The 19959-nt window shown below is 43.9% G+C and overlaps 3 protein-coding genes across 3 annotated transcripts in view; all 3 read right to left on the reverse strand.

Annotated features, from left to right (window-relative positions):
* Positions 1–420, reverse strand: part of C1QBP (complement C1q binding protein) — a 4916-nt gene extending 4496 nt beyond the window's left edge. Inside the window, exon 1 of the mRNA XM_026861863.1 lies at positions 384–420. Within this exon, the coding sequence (XP_026717664.1) occupies positions 384–420 (37 nt within the window). The remainder of the gene's footprint in view (positions 1–383) is intronic.
* A 2351-nt stretch (positions 421–2771) lies between these two features.
* On the reverse strand, positions 2772–13063 carry DHX33 (DEAH-box helicase 33). Its single transcript, XM_026861660.1, has 11 exons — positions 11124–13063; positions 10170–10397; positions 9224–9394; positions 8133–8318; positions 7313–7424; positions 6755–6914; positions 6267–6355; positions 5559–5686; positions 4799–5002; positions 3999–4085; positions 2772–3182 (listed from the first exon to the last, which is right to left on the reverse strand). The coding sequence occupies exons 2-11, from the start codon at positions 10326–10328 to the stop codon at positions 2874–2876; spliced, it is 1605 nt and encodes a 534-aa protein (XP_026717461.1). The 5' UTR covers positions 10329–10397; positions 11124–13063; the 3' UTR covers positions 2772–2873.
* Positions 13064–14144: 1081 nt separating this feature from the next.
* The window catches only part of DERL2 (derlin 2), a 6065-nt gene continuing 250 nt past the window's right edge, over positions 14145–19959 (reverse strand). Inside the window, exons 2-7 of the mRNA XM_026861864.1 lie at positions 19512–19577; positions 19172–19245; positions 18641–18734; positions 17975–18170; positions 17342–17432; positions 14145–15396 (exon numbers count right to left, since the gene is read on the reverse strand). Coding sequence (XP_026717665.1) covers positions 15291–15396; positions 17342–17432; positions 17975–18170; positions 18641–18734; positions 19172–19245; positions 19512–19577 — 627 coding nt within the window. The 3' untranslated portion in view covers positions 14145–15290. The remainder of the gene's footprint in view (positions 15397–17341; positions 17433–17974; positions 18171–18640; positions 18735–19171; positions 19246–19511; positions 19578–19959) is intronic.

Raw genomic sequence — 19959 nt, forward strand, 5'->3', positions numbered from 1 at the left:
GGCAGCGCGGGACGGCCCCCGGTGAACGGCGTCTGGAGAAGGGGCAGGGTGAGGTCAGTGCTTGGCCTCGATGATCTTCAGCGTCCTTTCCAGCCTCGAGGATTCTGTGAAGACGCAGAGGAAGAGTTTGGGGACGTGGAGAAAATGCTGGTGGACAGCAGCAAGGAAAAGCAGCGCATAGGGCGAAAGCTTCGCCCCGGTACATCGCCCCACTCTGTAACAGAACCAGCTTCCTGGCAAAACCTCAGCAGTTTACTCAGAGAAATAAAAAAAAAAAATTATTTTTAAAGGGAAGATTGACCAGGGCAAACTGTTCCCTTGCCTAAAAGCCGGCACTACTGCCCCGTAAGGAGGAGAAGCACAAAAGGCCCGTTGCTGCTCACCACAAGGCTGTAGCAGGAGACCACCACTATCACCCATCGCATCGAGGGACCCGGGTTTTTAGTCCCAGCTCCACGCTGCTGTTTGAGCACCACACCCGTAATGAGGGGTCCATTCTGCTGGCACAGCACAGATCGACTGGCCTACCCCAACATCGCATCTTAATGTCTGCGCCCAGACACCCCAGACTGCTCAAAGGGCACTCCCACAAGAACTGAAAACGCTGGGACTCATACCTACCTGAATGTCCTGCAATCATTTCTTCCATCCACACAGCTTTTGGGTCTCACAAAACAACACTCAGGACTTGGATTTTTGCCATCACTTTTTTTTTTTACTTTTGGAAAAATGTACAAATTAAGTTTGAAATAAATATCCATCCTCTCCTTTAAACACTGTAAAATCAGACTGCCCAAACGAAACGTGCTTATACTCCATTTTCCCCTACAGATGCAGAGTCTGTAAAACCAAGAAATAGGTAACTACAGTGCTTTTTTAATTTCCTGTGATTCATATGAGTGAGAACAATTGAAATAGCTGGATACTCTTGAAATACTGATCCAAAACTGCAGCTGGTCATACATACAGAAGTGGCAATTTTTGCCTGTGCCCCACTAACCAGTTTCTTTTCTTCTTTTTTCCAAAAGAACAATATTGCAAAGAGGCACAGCAAAGGGATGTTTCACTCCACTCCTGCAGACATTCAGTATCACCCTTCCTGGGAACAGGCTGAGATGAGACTGTCCCAGGTACACTGGAGACCTACTTACACAATTTGGGAGACAGCAATTTACAGAGCAGAACAAGTGAAAAAAAAAAAAAAAAAAAAAAAAAAAAAAAAAAGGTATCTGCCCCAGTTTTCAAAGAGAAAACCAAGGTAAACCCACACTAGAGCCCAAAGAAAGGGCATATTACAATGTGTTGTGTAACTGATGTGTGTAACCAGAAAGGACAAATTACCATGTAGCAAATGCATCTTGTCCCCACAGATCACAAGCAAGGGCAGCAGCTTTCCCAGAGCAAATAGAGTGAATGAGCATTTGCCAACAGCTGGTATGACTGCATCCCTGAGCAGCCCTATCAATGTTAGAAGCTTTTTTTTTTTTTTTTTTCTTAAAGTTATTTGAAGAATAAAAGGACTGAACCCCACAATACCATCACGGCCCATCTAAACCAACCCCACTATATTACACAGTGACACTGCATGTGCAGAGCAGGTTCCTCTCCCACCCTTTCAGACACACTAATCTGCTTTAGTTCAACTCCTCCAAAAAATCTGTATAAATTACTCCACTGGTTCAGCAATCTCTGTTGAAACTGGCAGTTACTTCTCCCAACCATTATTTTTAAAGTACTTAGGATATAACTTAAAAACAACTTACATTTTTCCTCCCACCAACACACAGTGATAATGGAATAAATCCACTTTCCTTCACATTAAAGAACAAGTTTCCCCTTTGGAGTGGCACTAGTTTCTTAATTCCAGTATTTAAAAAGATTAAATTTGGTATTGTCTCTTCTCTCCAACAGGAAAAAAAAAGAGATAGGTAGATGCCAAGGGAATATGGAAGAAAAAAACAAATAATAGATATTAATGGTAGATCTGTGGTTCTTGACAATGTCAAGTTCCAAACTTCTAATAGAAAACTAAATTATAAGTGGGACAGGTTGAGGGAGGCAGAAGCAGGGAGAAGCACTGGTATCAGAGTAGAAGATGCAAGCATTTGATGAATCAAGGACCTTAAAAGTCCAATCTCTAAACCACATCTTCATTCTCATTTCTCAATCTTCTGCAAGTTGGCCTGATGAGCTGTTGTGGACGCTGTGCCAACTCCAAAGCTGGAAGTGCACAGACAAGAGCCAGAAAAGCCAGAAGTATTTGCTGAGGAACAACGTGCCCTGACAGCAAAAGGGCAAACAAAGATGACGCCAGACATGCAGGCAGCTAGACAACCTCCACAGGAAACCACTGCCAGCCCCTTGGGCTTAGACAGAAGCAGTGAAGACCTTGTCCAAGCAGGCACTCCCATTCCTGGCCTTCACATGGTCCCAAATCAGACACTGAACATCACATGCAGGCAGAAAGATGGTTGATGACATAAAAGACCTTCTAGAAACAGTAAAAAAGCCCCTTTTTTTCCCCCCTGTATGTAGACATTTAAAACTATCTTTTTTTTCCCCCACAATAAAACCTGCTAATGATACAAGTGATTTCGACATTAATGTTTCTCCTGGCTGTTTTTTCTGAGTAGGTAACAGCTGTATGACACTGAACATCACAAATTGAGTCACAGTGCACTATCTTCTCCTTCAACAATAGAAAACCTGCTTTGATTTTGAAGGCATGTGTTGTTTTAACAGAACTGACAGACCAGCCAACACAAGGGACATTCAACATCTCCAGAATGGCAAAGTTCTGCTGCTGTCTGCACGTTTATTACAAAACAAAACCCAGTCTTTTAGGGTGAGCCTAAAAACCCTGGCCCCAGAGGTCAGTTCCTGGCCGTTCGGAGCCTCCTGCGGAAATAGTCGGGCGCTGCATCGTACAGCCAGTCCGCATCCACCACGCACAGGTCCCGCATGTAGCACTTGTTGGTGCGGAGCAGCCCGTTGTAAACCACGCAGGCGGGCTTGCAGTGGAAGAGGACGGAGGAGGGGTGGATGGCCACCAGCTGGTGAGAGTCCACGGTGCTGTAGGTGCCGTCGGGCTGCAGCTCCGCAGCGTTCATGAAGAGGCTGTGAGCCAGGCAGCGGCGGATGTTCTCGGTGTCTGAGCGGGAGGACTTGATGGGCATCGAGAGCTGTTCAGCAGTGAGAGACACAAGAGTCAGCAAGTGTGTTTGTGCACCCTCGTGGGGAAACACAGCCCTGCTCCAGCGGGCTTCCAAGATCAAGCAATACTGTGTCAGAAATCTGCTAGCGTGGGAAGTATAAAAGGACCACTAGGAATTCAGCTCAGGTAGATGTGAGGCCAATTCACAGAATCATCTAGGTTGGCAAAGACCTTGAAGATCACCTTGTCCAACCATTATAACCAGACTAACATCAAACAAAAGATCAGCCACAAAATGGATCAAGACTCTCCTGGGAGGGCGTTTCAGGCTAACTAGTCCTCTCAGCAGGACAGGGGTGCCCATCAGTGGCTCCCATGTCAGGTACAGACTTGCAGCCAGTTCAGCAGCAGCTCCCACACTGCGCCTCCCGCTCTGGAACTGGCAGGAGCAGTGCTGATGTGAAAGCTGCTGATAAATCAATGCCTGACTTGGAGAAGCAGCCAGCCAGCATGGGCTGCAGAGGCTGACATCACTCAGTGGCACACATAGCACTCACATCCACATTAGAGCAGCAAAATCCCTGAGGAAAAGCTGTCCTCTACCTGAGAAGCCTTCCCAGAGCTCCCCTTCTCTCTTCACCTCTCCTCAACCCACTGAGCCCTGCAGCTATGAGATTCTGGGATGCAGCTGCAGAGTCAGGAATTTTACCTGACTATTCATGGGAGAGTGAAAACAAACCCACATTTTGTCACTCCTGGGACTTTGTGCACAACTAAAATCAGTTTGGGGGCAAACAAAAAGTACAGACAGGTGAAACAGAGATACAGTATGGCAACACGTTACCTTTACACAAATGTCCCTGAGCTGAGCTCTGATGTCTGACACAAGCATCATGTTCCTGCTGTTGACAAAGTTGTGTTTGCACCATTCCTGCAGCAGAGACACCAGGAGTTAGAAGGGGCTGTTTCTTCATCCAAAAAACCATGACAGTCTTTGGATACTGTGACAAGCAGAATCCTCCACACCACAGTCTCTCAGAGAAAAGGTGCTAACCCATTTTCTACCCCTGATTGTTTCCCCTCTGTCTACACTCCCTTCTACAGTGCTAAGAAACAGCATGGTGTTCTCTTCCCACTCAGAATTGCTCTGCAAGGTCACTGAGTACTGCACAACAGCACCTGCTATCCCACAGGTGGTGAAAACAAATCATGTAAAAATGACAAATGCTGCAAGGAACGGGGTATGCAAGTCTACAGATCTACAAATCAGACTGAGGAGTTTATAGGGTAGGATAAATCAAAATCTGCTTGTAAATATGACCAGTGTTTTTACAATTAATCCTGCCAAAGAGCACGTCTAGGTATTTATCAGCAAGGCTCAACACTCTCCCACTCCCTTTTGTTTCCAGCTGTAACCAGGGAAGCAAGAGACCTGGCTCCGATTACAGACCTGGCCACAGGAAGCTTTGCTAACCAGTTTTGCTCCAGCTTTCTGGTAGAACTTTCAGCACTTGAACAGCTTGCTCCAATTCCCCAGTTGTAAAGGATGAGTAAGTCTCCTCACTGCCTCAGAAGGACGCAGATGTCACTCTGCTGCATGCCAAAAAAGCACCAGACAGCCCTGGCATCCTCAGAGCATCCTACCTTGTTGCCACTGACATTTAGAAAGGCTCTGTACACGCTGAGCAGGGTAAGATGATCTCCCCCACTGGAGATGAATTTCTTCCTGACAGATTGCACTTCATCCCGCTGGGCAGGGGGACTGTAGAGGACACTGTCCACTGACAGCAGTGACACGATGGTCAGGATCTCTTCTGTGCAGTTGAACTTGGGGGACAGGAGGATGGTCTGAAAAAAATCACAGAACAAAACTGATTTTTGGTCGACCAAATCCACTTCAGATGGGTAGACTTTTCTGCTCACTGGCAGTCCAGGAATTTTACCAAGCATTGTTTAGGATAATTTCATAAACATTTGGGCCTGGAGACAACTGTAAATCATCCTATGGGCCCACCAAGCATCTTTAACAGCGACTGCCATGCTCTTTCCTGAGACTGGCCAGTTCGTGCACAGTACAAACACGGTGACTAAAATCAAGTGCAGCATCAGACATTAAGTGCTAAACAGTGCTGCCAGCAATCCCAGAAACTGCAAGGAAATTAGCCTTGTTTCAGCTTCAGAGCTGCCAGAGGAAAGAAATTATCTCTTACGAAAATATCTCCCCGAATTAAACAACAAATGACAACCAAACCATCACAACTGCTGTAAATAAAGCTGTGCTTCACTGATGTACAATGTACACTCGTACAGCTACAGCTGCCCCCCATTCCAGATTGTTTAAGGAATCTGACAATGGTATTAGAGTGTGTGAGATAAAAATGAGCTAATTTTTCTGTAGTTTTACTTTAGAGAACTTTGGTTCCAGTGGAAAGGCTGCCATCTTCCTTCCCAGGGGGGTTAGGACAAGCTGATCTTCCTTGTGTTCCACAGCTCCCAGCAGGTCCAGCTGCTCAATCGCTGCTTGAATAGCATCTGCCAAAACAAGGATGTTCAGGCTGTGAGGCCTCCTGGCTGGCACTGGCAGGGATGCGAAGGATCAGCTAGCACCACCACTACCTCTTTCCCCTGGCCAGAGGGACAAGTACTTTAGAGAAATTCGTGACCCAAACTGTGGTCTATCCCCCTCTATCTGGGAGAACAATCACCTTTTCTAATTTAAATAGCAAAAACAGAGGCAAAACCAAAGCTGTCATCGCTAGCTTTGAGCAGAGGCTGTGCGAGATCCTCTATGGCTTTCCTTGGCAGTCAAGGCACACCTTCAAGTTCTCTGCAATCCAAAACTGCTCCCTGCTCTGTTTGGAAGCTGGACTCCCCAGCTCTCTGCCCTAACCATGGCTGCTCTGATGAGATCAAACCCAAACAATGAGCAGTGAATGAAGCTGAGATTTCCGGGCCATCAGGAAAAGATGCAGCAGAGAGAGACTGCTCCTCTTTCACAGCCCTGACCTTCCAAACTCCATCCTCTCTGGCTGTCCTGAAGACATTATTTTTAAGCAATTCCTCAGTGACTCATTTGTCATTTTTTTCCAAGGCTGCCTTTGTAATCACTTACCAGGAGATGGTTTGGACATGAAGTCAAAGGTGAGCACATTGGGAATTCTCATGGCCAGGAGCTGAAGCACCACACTGGCCAGGTTACACCTGCATAGGCAGAAAACACAAACTGAGATTGTTCTTTAATTTTTTTTTTTCTTTTCTTTTCTTTGCCTATAAGCTGAGATGGAGTACTCAGATCTGTGCTGCAGCTTGACAGAGACTAGTACAATGCTGACTAGTGAAGCCTTACCAGGAAGGGTAAGAGGTGAGTCCAAAATTTGGAGAAAAGTCCATGTGTGTTCAGAGACTCAGATACCAACTGCCCACTCTGAGCAAATGCCTCCTACTTATTCTGTTTAGTCTCCACAGTTCATTTTTCTTAAAAGGCAAACAGTCAAACCCTACATCCAGTTTTGCTGTTCAGCTCTTTACAGACCTCCATCTGTAACAGTCCATAAAAGAGGTGTGGCAAGAGGTATGATGGTATCAGGGTTCTGTTCTCACCTCTGTATCTCAGGTATTGTCATTTCATCAAACTTCTCAAACTCATCCTCTGTGTAGAGCCGGTAACAGATCCCGCTGTCCTCTCGCCCTGTTCTCCCCGTGCGCTGCCAAGCCTGGGCCTTCGACACCCGTTGGACTGCCAGCACTTCCAGACCAGTTTCTGTGTGTGAAAAAACATCACTTCAGTCAATGTGTGCGGAATTCAGCTTTAAAAACACATAGGATTACAATTAAAAAAAAATCCCAGGGTCTGCCATCGAAATACTGCTCAGACTTTTACTTGATTTAGCACCCTGAAACAAAAAAGTATCATGCCCTGTGCCCATGAAGAAAAGATTCACATTGGACAGATTTTTATACCCCTACATGGCTGGTACTCAAAAAAAAAAAATCAAAAGACCAACCGAAAACCAACACCAAAACCCACATCTGAAACCTGGGATATTCATTTAGACAGTGCAGAGGGTGTTTTAAATCAGCTCTCAGTGGGGCTCGTTGCCTCAGATAACTTCTACAAAACTGAACACAATCTCTGCACTGTTCTTTACAATTCCTCACCAGGGCTGTACTTCTTTGCTTTGACCATGCCTGTGTCCACAACATATTTTATTCCCGCAATGGTGATGGAGGTTTCTGCAATGTTGGTGGAGAGGATCACTTTGCGACAGCCCTGGAAGGAAGAGCAAAGCCAGTCAAAAGCCACCTTAGATTAGCTGCAACAAAGAAACACTGCTGCTTTGGGCCAGGCCTATGTATCACAGCATGTTATGATCACAGACCAGGCTTGCTATGTCAGCTCTTGCAAACAAAGATAATCACTGGTTCCTAAACAGTTTCTAAAACATGTTGCAACATGTTTCTAAAACACTTGCAACAAAATACACCACCCAGGACAGCTGTTATCAGTATGTCCTTAAACCATTTCAGTTTAATTTCTGGCACAAGATCTGAATCCTTATTTATCTGCTGAATAGGTATAAAAGGGCCTGAGGCAGCACAATTTCCTTTTCTTACAGCCCTGCCAAATATGCCCAGGTGTTTAGTTTTCTTAGTATTTGGCCCATTAAATGCTGTAACTTTTGTGTGACAGGAACATAAAATTCCTATGAAATGGGGCAAACTTCAATTCCTCTGCCCTTTTCACTCCCCCTAATCCTTCCTCCTTTTTATGATCCCAGATGACTTATCATATGCATCTGTTAATACCATCAGTTGCACTCTTGTATCACCCTGGAACCATTCAGCCTAAAGTCAGCAGACAGTGGAGACAATGACTTACTATCAGTACAGAGAGCTTTAACCCCTTAAATTCCACGTTTCATCCAAACACACGTGCAAACAACCAAACTCATCCTGTTTACCCATCACATTGCCTCACCTTGGGTGCAGCCTGAAAGACACGGAGCTGTTGGGAGTAGGGCAGAGAAGCATAAAGAGGCATCACCACCATCTGTGGGCAGCCTTCAGGGAGATGCTTGGCAACGTCTTGACAGGTTTTGGTCATTGCTTCAATTTCTTCCTGACCAGTCAGAAACACCAGGATGTCCTGAGAAAAGGGTGCTTCCTGGAGCCAGAGGAAAAAGCAAGTGAGAAGTTAAGATGGTTTGGATATGGAGGGAAAACAGAGACTGTAACGAGATCTTGTCCTGACAGCAAGTCAGCAAAGCAAGTATGAAAGAAAAGACACACGTGCTGCAAGGTATGCAACAGCCTGAAGTTCCCAATGGATTCACCAGAGGTGAAGAGTAAACTGCATTTTGCAGGACTGAGTCTCAACAAGATGGAGGAATTGCTTAAAGTCACACATCGACTTCATTAAATAACTGCCCAGGACATGCACACAGGGAGCCAGCAAGCACCCAGGTAGAAGCCAGTAAACAGAAAACTCTGATGAGAGAAACATTTAGGTGTTGGGTATGAATTGACATTGGAGAGCTTTGCTTCATAGTCTCCTTTCAACTCTGGCCTTGACGTACAAGTCCCAAAATCCTAACAGCAACAGCATCTTCTAAGCATTAAATGGACCTTAATAAATGACGTAACGATCTGGCAGTTTTGCCTTCAAACATTTAGTCACAAAATGCCTGTAAGTTGTCATTTTAAGAGATTTGTACTTGCTCTGCAGTTACACTTCGACAGTAAATTAGAATCATCTTCATGTTACTGTTGGCTTGTGCCTGGATTTCCTCCCACAACCCAAGGCTCTTATGGTTGACCACTTCCAATCTTTCTTTTCACTTTTGGAAAAACACTGGCATTTATCAACCCCTCCCTTGAGCCAACACGATTCACTAGCCCAGCACGCCCCCCACTCTCCACTTATCCCAGAGGATGCACTAAGCACCTCCAGGACATCTCTGATTTGGCAGCAGCAAGCTCGTACCCTCTCTTCTGCCACAGCAACCCATGAGCCCCCCAACCAACAATCCATGGCCCCAGAGAGGTGCAAACCCGATGAGACCACCATACCTGGTGGATTTGGAAGACTGACACCAGTGCTGCTTGGAGGTAATCACTCTGAGGCTGTTTGGTGTAAAAGACCTCAATGGGATGCTGCCTGCCCTCTATATAGAGAACAGGAGCTCCATTGAAGTACTGGGAGAACTGGTCAACATCCATCGTAGCTGACATGACAATGACCTTAAAATGAGTGTAAAATAGGTTAGTGCTGCAGTTCCGACCCAGCAGGACACTTACCAGTCAGGACCAGCCAACAGTTGGCTTCGAGACAGGTATCTGCTCAGAACAGCAAAAAGCACACGGAGTTTGGAACAGGATTGATCCTTCCTTGTTAAAGCCATCAGCTTTGGTATCACACAAGCATAACGTGTTGGTATGATAAAATGAGTGAAGACATGTTAAAATTATTTTCTGACATTTAATAAAGAGAGCTGAGTGTCCCCAAAGCGAGGCCATGGAACAGTCTGTTGAACAGGACTGTGCTCAGACCCTACCAGTCCCCTACGTGCCTTCCCCATCAAACCCAGAGTGCTTTCACACGCTCCATCACATACTCGCATACATTCATTACATGTGTCCAAGAAACACATGTGCATTCTCCTTCCCCAGTGGGAGCACGTCCTACAGCTGTCATACCCAGCAGAGAGCTCCCATGCCCAGGGTGCTCTCAGCAACAGCACCAAAACCTCTCCCAGCACCACATCTAGTCTATACCTCACACCCAAGAGGCTCTTATGAAAAAATAAGATACCAGACACCTTGTTCAGATGTGTCACATCAGGCTCACACATCAAGTTGGCCACCCTTAACTATTCAGATTTAAAGGGACCTTTTAGGAACAGAAAAATAGCCAAGGCTGAAATTTCAAACACTTTGGAAAACCTCAGGAGATATTCATAGCACTCAGAGCCAAAGCCCCACCCCTGCCCTCCGCTGTCATCCTGGATGTACACACTCTTAGTGGCAGTTTGCCCAGTTCCTTCCGTTTCTTTTGCGCAGTTTTCACCACTCCAAAGAGTACATCTGTATGGATTGTCCTCTCGTGAGCTTCATCCAGGATGACAATGCTGTACTTCCGCAGCATCGGGTCCCCAATAGCTTCACGAAGCAGCATTCCATCTGTTAAAAACTTGATTCTAGTTTCATCAGATGTAAGGTCGTCGAAGCGTACAGTATAGCCAACCTATGGAAGTGATCATTGCAGAAAGGACAAACACAAAGTTACTTGCATTTCTCATTGGTATCACACCACAAGGAAGGACTACAAACAAAGCACCCTGCTCAGCGCACCAGAGAGCCAGCCAGAACTTCAAGGAGGCTCTGGAAAGTGTAACAGTGTATTTGCAATCTATGAGCAGTTAATCTTGCAAATCTAATCATCCACCCACAGGATGCTCTCAACCCTGTATCCCAACTGGCTTTCTCCCAACTAGAAGTTCATCACAAATGCTCCAAGCTTCCTTTCCTTCCTTCCCTACCAAAACCAGCTCCATGCTTTCCAAAGATTTTATGTAGGGAAAGTATTTTTCCTCCACTTTTCATCCACAGATTCACAGATCTGCATGGATTCAGCACTCTGTTCTCCTTGACAGTGACTTTTGATACAGGGAGCAATGGAAGAGTGTGCAATTTTTTTTTTGTTTTATTCATTATCCTGTATTTTTTCAAATGGAGGAATACAAATAATAATGAAGTAGTAAAATACCACAAACAGAGTCAAAAATGCCACACACACCCCCGCCACAATAGCAGGTAAACACCCATTTCTTTTCCTTTCAGGCACATTATTAAATTACAACTACCTAGTACCCTGTGGCTGCTTTTAATCTTATCCATTAAGCCCTGATACAAGCCCCATCAACACTGCAGTACTAAACCAACTCTCTGAAGACCCTGTAAAGCAACATACCAGTGTCCCCAGCTCTGTCTTCTTCTCATCTGAGACTCTGGTAGCCAAGGCTATAGCTGCCACTCTGCGAGGCTGGGTCACAGCAATGATGCCGTAGTGGCCAACTCCTGCTTCATAGAGGTACTGGGGGACCTGTGTGGTCTTCCCTGAGCCTGTTTCTCCTAGGGAACATCAAGGGAAAAGTTTTTCTCTTTTATAGTACCTTCAAGTGAAAGGTGCCAACTCATTTTTTTATGTTAACTTCCAGCTGTATTTCAGGACCAGGAGGCTGAAGACAGGAAGGAGTTCAACAGCTTGCCTGAAATCACACCATAAAGCAGCAGCAGAGACAGAACCCAACGCCTTGCTCTAGTTGTTAGAGCACTCCTCTACAAAACTCCTTTCACCCAGGTTCTTTCCAGCCACACTTTGGTTTAGAAACAAGTTCCAGTCTGTCCAGATACAAAGTATTTATTGGTAACACAGCCAACATAAGGTAATTACACAGAGCAAGGAAGAGACATGGGTTTGGTTTTATGCATACATTCACACTATGCACTAGACGGTTTCAAAGTAAATCTGTAAGCAAATTAAAGCAAAGCTTTTATCACAACAGCAAGTAGCGAGTTAACGTTTGAGTGTCTCTTAGAGGAGCACTTGAGGCACCAACAAGCCAGCAACTCTCTCCCTGCACCTTCCTGGAATCAAGAGAGAATCTCTTCAGGCTCTGGTGAACATCTCCTCCATCCACACAGCACTAGCACACAACAGAACAAACACCACTCCATTTCTCCGCAGGTGTATTTCCAACACAAATTCTATGTAGAGCCCTCTACCAAAGGCAGCAATCAGGAAAACCATAAAGCCAGCTCCCACCCATCAATACTCACCACAGCATCGGTGACAAAGTGTCACTTACTGGGCACGGTAAAATGTGGCACAAATCATAGTGCTTAGAGGCACTGTGAGTGAAACCATTTTGAAGTGCAATGTGCATGGAAGAGCAGAGAACATCTTCAACATCACAGTCCTTTTCCTGCACATTACAGTTTAAAACACATTTGTAACTCAAAGCAGATCCCCTTCAGCTTTCTACTGGCCTATTACAAGAACTGCTCTCCGTGAAAGAGCATGAAGCTCTGGAAACAAGTGCCCTGTACTCTCAATCCTCGCAAAACAGCAACAGCATAGAGTGCACTGGGGAGCGAGGCAAGCACAGACAGGAGGAGGAGGAAGACATATGAGAAATTTGGAAGGATGGCCACCAACCAGAGAAGAATCAGAAAGCCAAGCTGTAAGCACTGCAGGTGTAGACTGGCAAAAGCATGACAGAGCTTTTTAGCCCACTTCACAGCTGCACAATTTTATGTGGTGTATTACAGAGTAGATTTAGAACCAGTAATGACAAGCTCAGGATTATACAGAGGAAAAGAGATAAACACAGTTCCATCTATCAATCATCACGACTGATTTTTTTTTAAGAGTTCACTTACAGGAGTGAAATAAAAAGTATTTTTCATTTAATTCTAATAAATGCTGAGCCTTTAGACTTCCAGATGAGAAGCTGTATGTCTTCAGCTCCTAACAGCCAGACAAAAAGCTTGTTAGTCTGGACTCAAAGCAAACGTAACGAAGTGAATGCCCCTGAAGACATAACTGAGGAGACACTTTTTCCGAAGAGCAGGGTTTTGCCATTTGACTTTTCGGTTGACTGAACTCCATGCAGATGGCAAAACAGAAAGGAGAAGGAAATACTTTTGCCTTCTCCATAAAAGTTAAGGCGCCGGCTGCCTTAACCGGTCAAAACTCAAGAATAAAAAATATGAACAATTTACCACGTTTCAGATTTACACACAAACCGTGTCTGTGCAACTTCTTATAGGCCGCGCCACCCCCCGACGCCCGGCTGGAGCAGCCCAAACCCGGCGCCGGGGACACTCGCTGTCTCCTCGGGACCCTCGCCCCCGGGAGGCCGCGGTTTAGGGCACCGCGAGGCCCTTCGTGTGCGCCCGGGGGCACGGGGAGCGCAGCAAGGCCCTCTCTCCTGGCAGAGGCACCCACAGAACCGAAACATCAGCCGGGAAAGGCAGAGTCAACCAGCATCCAGTATCACTAACCGGCAGGTTAAAGACCCACCTCATTCCCATTTATGATTTGCTGGGACAAATAACCCCTCACACAGCTGACAAAACACTCTCCCATGACAACTCTGGTATTTAAACACACTTCTCTGCGGAACAGGCTGCCCAGGAATGGTTTCAAGGGCAATCAGAGCCCTCGTTATAAACAGTGATCTGACCATAATAGCTAATTTTGTCCCAGGGTACAAGTAAGTAACACTTAATTTCTTCCCAGACACAGATACCATGTCATCACTCTGTTAATAGAGGAGTACAATCTTAAATACCCCACCAGAGTGGAAGGAAGCGTGTGAAGAAAGCAGCTTTGGAAGAGCGAGGACAATCTGTTTTACCAGTACATGACGTGAACAGGTCATCCTCAGGAAGGAGCACGTCACCTCTCCCACCTCACAGTGGGCTCTGGATTTCTGGGTCTTCTCCACACCACAGGGCTGTCTTCTAGCTTCATCCCCACCAGCAAGCCACTAAGTGGCTCTTACACACAGAACTACAAAAAACATTTTGATCCAATTCCTGTCTCATAAGCTACCCTGAAGCAACATTTGCCCACATTTTTAGTCATCCTAGATACTAAAATTTAAAGTCTGTTTTGGGGAAAAAAAAAAATAATCTCCCTTGTTTTTACAACCTCTAACAGATAAATGCAGACACAAACAGACTCACCAATTTTGTTTACAGAATCTAATAACACTGCTTGTGGACAAAACACTTCTTCATGAGATCCCAACACATTAATCTCCTGACAAGTTAAAAACCTGTAGCCAGTTTTCAAGAACAGCAAAATTCTGAGAATAAACAAGATGATCACATGTGTCAAGGGCAAGCCTAGACTCCCAAATTTAGGAGGAAGATGCAGTTTCAACAGTATCTCTTTTTATCTACTATTTACTATAATCAATAGAGCGCTACCCTGTACAGTCCACAGCATCTCATGAGCTGAACCGTGTTCCAAACTCCTTACATGGCTCCTCATACAGATATTTATAGTCAATATGACTTCAAACTAAATCCCACTCAGCATCACTGACCTGTGACACTCAGTCCTCTCACAACTAAATCCATACACAGTCCATGAATTTAACATCTTGAGTGGACAATCCCACTTCCTAGCAGTTCTGAGACATCCGTGGGAAAAACTTGCATTAATGATCTCTTGAGGGACTTGTCTTTTTCAGCCTCTGCTTTTTTCACCAGCTGCCTCAAGACTACAGGATTATATAATGGATTAACAAAAAAGGATCCACAAGACATTTTATTCAACAAACCATCTGAGATATTTGAACAGTTCTGACTCCAGACAAGTTCTCTTACCTAGTGCTCCAAGTCATTAAATGACTGTTAGAAGCGTGCATGTGTGGGCCGGATTTTGTAGACCTATTTAAACAAACCAGACTCAAACTTTGTCATCTGAAAAGTCTTTGGGAAAAAAGCCATCAAAATGTAGTGTCAGCCTGCAAGCATATTCACGCAGAGGCACGTTCCAGAAACCCAACTGACAAAATGAAAAGCCTACATTATGCTACATGTTGTATTTCCCATAAGTCAAACACAAATGGAGACAACAGCATCTCAGATAAAAATCCTTTAGCCACTGAAATAGGGATTTAGACTTTCAATCATCTTGTAGCTGTTTTATCCAAGAATAAAAAATTTGTTAAACCCAAAAAAGTTGGTTTTGTCCCCTGTAAAGTTTCCCACATAGTTTCCTGTATCAAATAGCTTGAAAAAATGCTTTAGAAATCACATTAAACAAGTACTTGTAGTCTGGTTAACTGAAGTTGACAGGAAATAGTTTCCAGTTCTAGGTTTTTGGCTCCACGGGATTAGTATTTTCATTACCAGCACAATGAATTCCCTGACTGGGAAAGACACTGGTAGCCTGGAAGTGTCTTGGATTAGACTGCCATTTCATAAAGTGCTTGTATTCAAAACCAGAGAGCTGTCAAAAAGCGTTCTTTCTGCGATGGGGAATGAGAGAGTCCCCAGTATGGAAATTAATTCACATCAGTCTCTCCCAGTTGTCACTGCGTTTTGGCACAAACGTTTACTAGCCTCCAAGGCGCTGACCTTCTCCCCATGCAAATCCTCCTGGTCGTTCTTCTGGCAGGGGATTGTAATTAGGATCATCTTCTGGTGTATCAAATATTGCTTTCCTGGAAAACAGAAAAGATTTTTTTTTTTTCCCTTTAGAATACATGTTTTACAATAAGACCAAGACTACTGAAATTCTGCACATATAACAGTGTCCTCCCCCAGAAAGAGCCTGCCAAAGCACTGGTGATTTATATCCAAGTCACACTTGCTCTCCAATTAGGAGCCATCTGGAAGAAGGTCTAGAATTATATGCCTAAATCAACCAAGACTGATGAGATTCAGCTGAAACTTAAAACTCCACCTCCAGTGTAAGGCAGAATTTCATACAGCTAGCATGTTCTGCCAGGACAGGATAAGGGAGCAAAACGCCAATAGGCTATTTAAGAGCTCTTCACATATTGAGAAGGGGCCAAAGAAAGAGTCACATGCAGACAGTATTATCTCAATCTCACAGGCAGGATACAGGCACTGACAGCCACAGAAGAGCCTGCATTTGAGACATCAGGGACTTGGGCTTCCTATTTATTACAAAAATCATGCTTAATCTTGTAGGTTATTTTGCCGCTCTCAAATCTAGTTTCAAAGGTTTTCTCTCCATAGATTTGTTTATCCAGAAACAAAAATGTAGTAAATTCTTTGAAGCAGAAGACAAAAAAAAGCACAGGCTGCATACAAGGAATCATTACATCCAAAACATCTTAAAAGTGTGTTGTTGAACAAGACAGTTCTTAGAATAGCTAAAGGGATTATTTCTCTTCACCCAGAGTGACAGGCCATTTCAGAGAAGTGTTCAGAACCGGGAAAAAGAATAAATATAACCAGGGGTATTACAGGATTACAGCTAAAACAAAGAAAATTAAAGCATCTGGGAAAAAAAAAAAATCCACCATTCTAGACCCAGACAAGAATAAGCAGCAGCTTTCTGAACACAGACACATGAAAGGATTTAACAGCAGTCTGAAGACAGGCTGATACTTTTTTCTAGAGGGAGACAGTTACTGAGACAGCATGCACCGCTCCAGCAGCCTTAGGACTCCTACACACAGCTGGGTGCATACACCCTCTGAAAAGAGGAAATCTCATACATATCCTTATTGTGCATGTGTAATTTGACATTAAATTAGTCTAGAGTTGCATTTACATGAAGATACCCCTCACCAGAACCTGCCTTCAGCTGCTAAGGCCATGTTAGATTAGTGTAGGCCTACAAAAGTGACCAGCACAGCCATCCTGGGACAGTCATTCCTGCAGCCATCACCTGGTACAATTACTTGCTGAAGACAAAGCCTATACTGAACAGAAATAAACTAACCCTACAGTGTGCTTGTCCCATCAAATGAGTATGACCCATCAGTTCAACTAAGCATGAGTCTGAAGAGGAGATTTTAATTATTCAGGCTTCTAGGGGCAAGCTCAAACAAACAACAAAAAAATCAGTTCAGTTCTAGATAACTAAGGCTCACAGAGCTCAACTTTCCCAGTCTCAACTGCCCTACTGTTTAGGCAAGCTTCTTTCACCCAGGCATTACAATCACAGCCCTCTGTGCAAGAGGGAACTGAGTAGGAGTAGCACCACTCAGTAGTACAAACACTGAAGTCTTCTGCCAAAGGTGAAATAGAGAATGATTTACAGATTAAAAAAATATTAGGTATTTTTAATACCTCAGTCACTCTACACAGCATATTCCTCACACCTCAACAAGAGACATGCATCTTTGGTGCCACCAACAGGCAAAACTCAGTTAGCAAAGACTACAAAGTGTTACCAAAGAAATCAAGGGTTACAAAAGCCCTTTAGCCCTTCTTGGCAAGAAGTTACTTCCCACTTACACATCTGTAAGATCCCCCTCCCTTGTTTGGCAACACATGAGTTAAATAAAAGTACAGACACACCACAATTCTGTCTCAAGCTAATTTACCAGAAATGGACGTGACTGAATTAGAAAGAGTTTTCCATGCAAGCACTTTTTCTACATCCATTCCAAATCAGACACCAACACTTACAGGACAGATGGTGTTCTCAGAAGCCTTCCACCACCAGGCTGATTGGGAAAGACATCCTCTAAGAAAAAATATATATGCCCAACAGCAATGCCTAGCACATAAAGAAAAGTCAAGTGGTGATTTTTCAATACTTCTCCTTTGCAACTTTCAAATGTTTCACTAGAGTTTTCAGGAAAAAAAACAACAAAACCAACAAAACACCACACATTGATTCTTTCACAGAAAATATGGTAAGAAATATACAAATACAAAAACCAATGAAGCACACTGACACCAAAAGAAAAGCTTAGCTTAGGGTACAAAACAAATACAAGGAAAACTGCTTGTCATTATTAAACATACTGATGTTATGGCTTCATTAGAGTTGATAAAAATAGTAATATAAGCTACTTTACTTCAACAGTCATATGCCCAGTCAAATTGCATACCTGGGCTGATTCCAAGCAATAAAAAGCCAAAGCATTAGAAGCTATTTCCATCCCTATTACAGTACAAAATATGCAATGTTTAGAAATCAGAAAAGCCTGGTACAAATACACTAGACAAACTAAGTAAAAAGCATTCTTTCCACATTTTGTGTTTCATGTAAAACATTAGCAGGAACAAATTCTTGTGATTCTTGCAATTGCTTACCCAGAAGATCCACAATGATGGAGTTCCCCAAAAGAAGTGAAAAGCCCATCAATACCCAGGGCAGAAATGGGGCTTGAAAGATGAGAAGACCAAAAAAGTTCATACGAACATAGGGATTCCTGCGGCTCCATACATACACGAGCATTATTGTGAATGCCTGACCCAAAAAAACCAAGTTCACAAACAGGCCAAAAAGCTGTGATGGGTAGTTAAAGGAAACAGTTCACTAATCACTGTTGTGAGGTCATGAGCTTGAGAAGAATTTCACAGCTTAATCTGTGTTTTCCGTACAACTGCTAACTCTGTTTTCCCAGGTTCATGTCGATCAAATTCAACACCTGTGGGAGAATTCAGGGTACCTGCAGCACAAACAATCCCTTTAAAGTATAAATTTAGCATGAAATCACTGAAGCAACAGCATTTCTCTTAGACAGTCTGAGCATGATTACACACCTGAGCAGTCCCCTTTTATCTGATAATAACAGCCCAGTATTTGACAGCAACAGTCACAAAGCATTCAAAAGTACTTTAACAAATACTGTCATTCCTTGTACTACAAACAAAATATATTATCTTTGAAAAATTAAGATAAAAGTAGCATCATGGTTAGTCCTCATTCAAGTATCTTTAGCTTCACTAAAGCAGTCTGGAGTACAAAAAGGATACAGTCATTAGAAGTCCTCCGAAAAGGAACATAAATACAAAATCTGCTGTTCGACCTCGAAAAGAGCCTTCTTCAAGCATTCTGCAGTAACGATATCTGAAGTCGCAGGTCAGGAAAATTTGATTACAAATGAGTTTAAAGAAAGATCCAGGTGGAAAAGGGTTCAATTATAACATGAGTTTAGATGTACGTTTTGTATCAATTTACTTCATCAGCTGGCTCTTTCTCAGCAGAGGACAGACCCAGGAGAAAAAAGTTACTTGGAATTATCTCCTGTATGTCAGAACCAACCAACCTGAAGGATCAGGCTTGTACAACAAAGTCTTAACAACACAAAAATAAGCGGCAAAATTCTTGACAACTTATGAAGGAAATCCTGTTGATGTCCATTCATGACATCAGTGAAGTCAGCATTGTTAGACTCCAAAGAACTTCACGGTGGAGAAGAACTTGCCTATATGCACGTACAGTAACATGCTCGTACTCTGGAACTCTGCTTTCCAAGGAAAAAAACCAAACTTGATGAAGGATACAAAAAGATCATATTAAATAAAAAATTAAAGCCAACTGGTCCAAAGAATAAGTAGTTTGTGATTAACCTCCATACCTGGAAATAAGACCAATAGAAGGGTTTTACACATGACAGCTTATTTTTATTGTCTAAATACAAAAGCAGGTAACAATGTAACTGGAATCTCCTTCACAGCCAACAAAACAAAGACCTATGCTAAGATACAGTGATCAGCACTCCAGCTTCACTAGCTTTTTAAAAGTATAACTTCAATACATAGTCATTTGTAACACTATTTTGAGACAACACGCACTCAGAAACTCGTTTACTTAAAAACCTCCCATACTATAGAATACACTTACTTGAAAGTGTTTAAATATTAATTCGGGGTTGAAATACAGCTGAAAGGGTGTGATTAGTTCTAATTGCTGAAAAAAAAAAGACAGGATTTGATGGAGTCAATACACCAGGAAAAAGCTATACACCCCTAAATAACCCGCTTCCTCTGTGCCAAAGAGCGCCAGTTCTCATTCAGCACACTGAGCTCTCTAGCAAGACCAGCCTCGATACCCCCCTCACACTGTCACGCTTCGCTTGTGCTTCGCGCCTCTCCGGGTTTCACAGCGGGGTGACAGGTGGGGCCCCGGTGGCGCTGCTCGGAGGGCCCCGAGGGAAGACACCCGGCCCCGGGGCGGGGAGGTGTCCAAGCTACCCCCTTCCGCGGTTCCCAGGCGCACTCCTCTCCCCAGCCCGCCGGGCACAGCTCCAACGAGACTCGTCCCCCCCTTGCCGGGCACCCTCCGCGCAGCC

The sequence above is a fragment of the Athene cunicularia genome, assembly GCF_003259725.1.
Source record: "Athene cunicularia isolate RWA chromosome 19 unlocalized genomic scaffold, athCun1 chr19_part1, whole genome shotgun sequence".
Taxonomy (NCBI): Eukaryota; Metazoa; Chordata; class Aves; order Strigiformes; family Strigidae; genus Athene; species Athene cunicularia.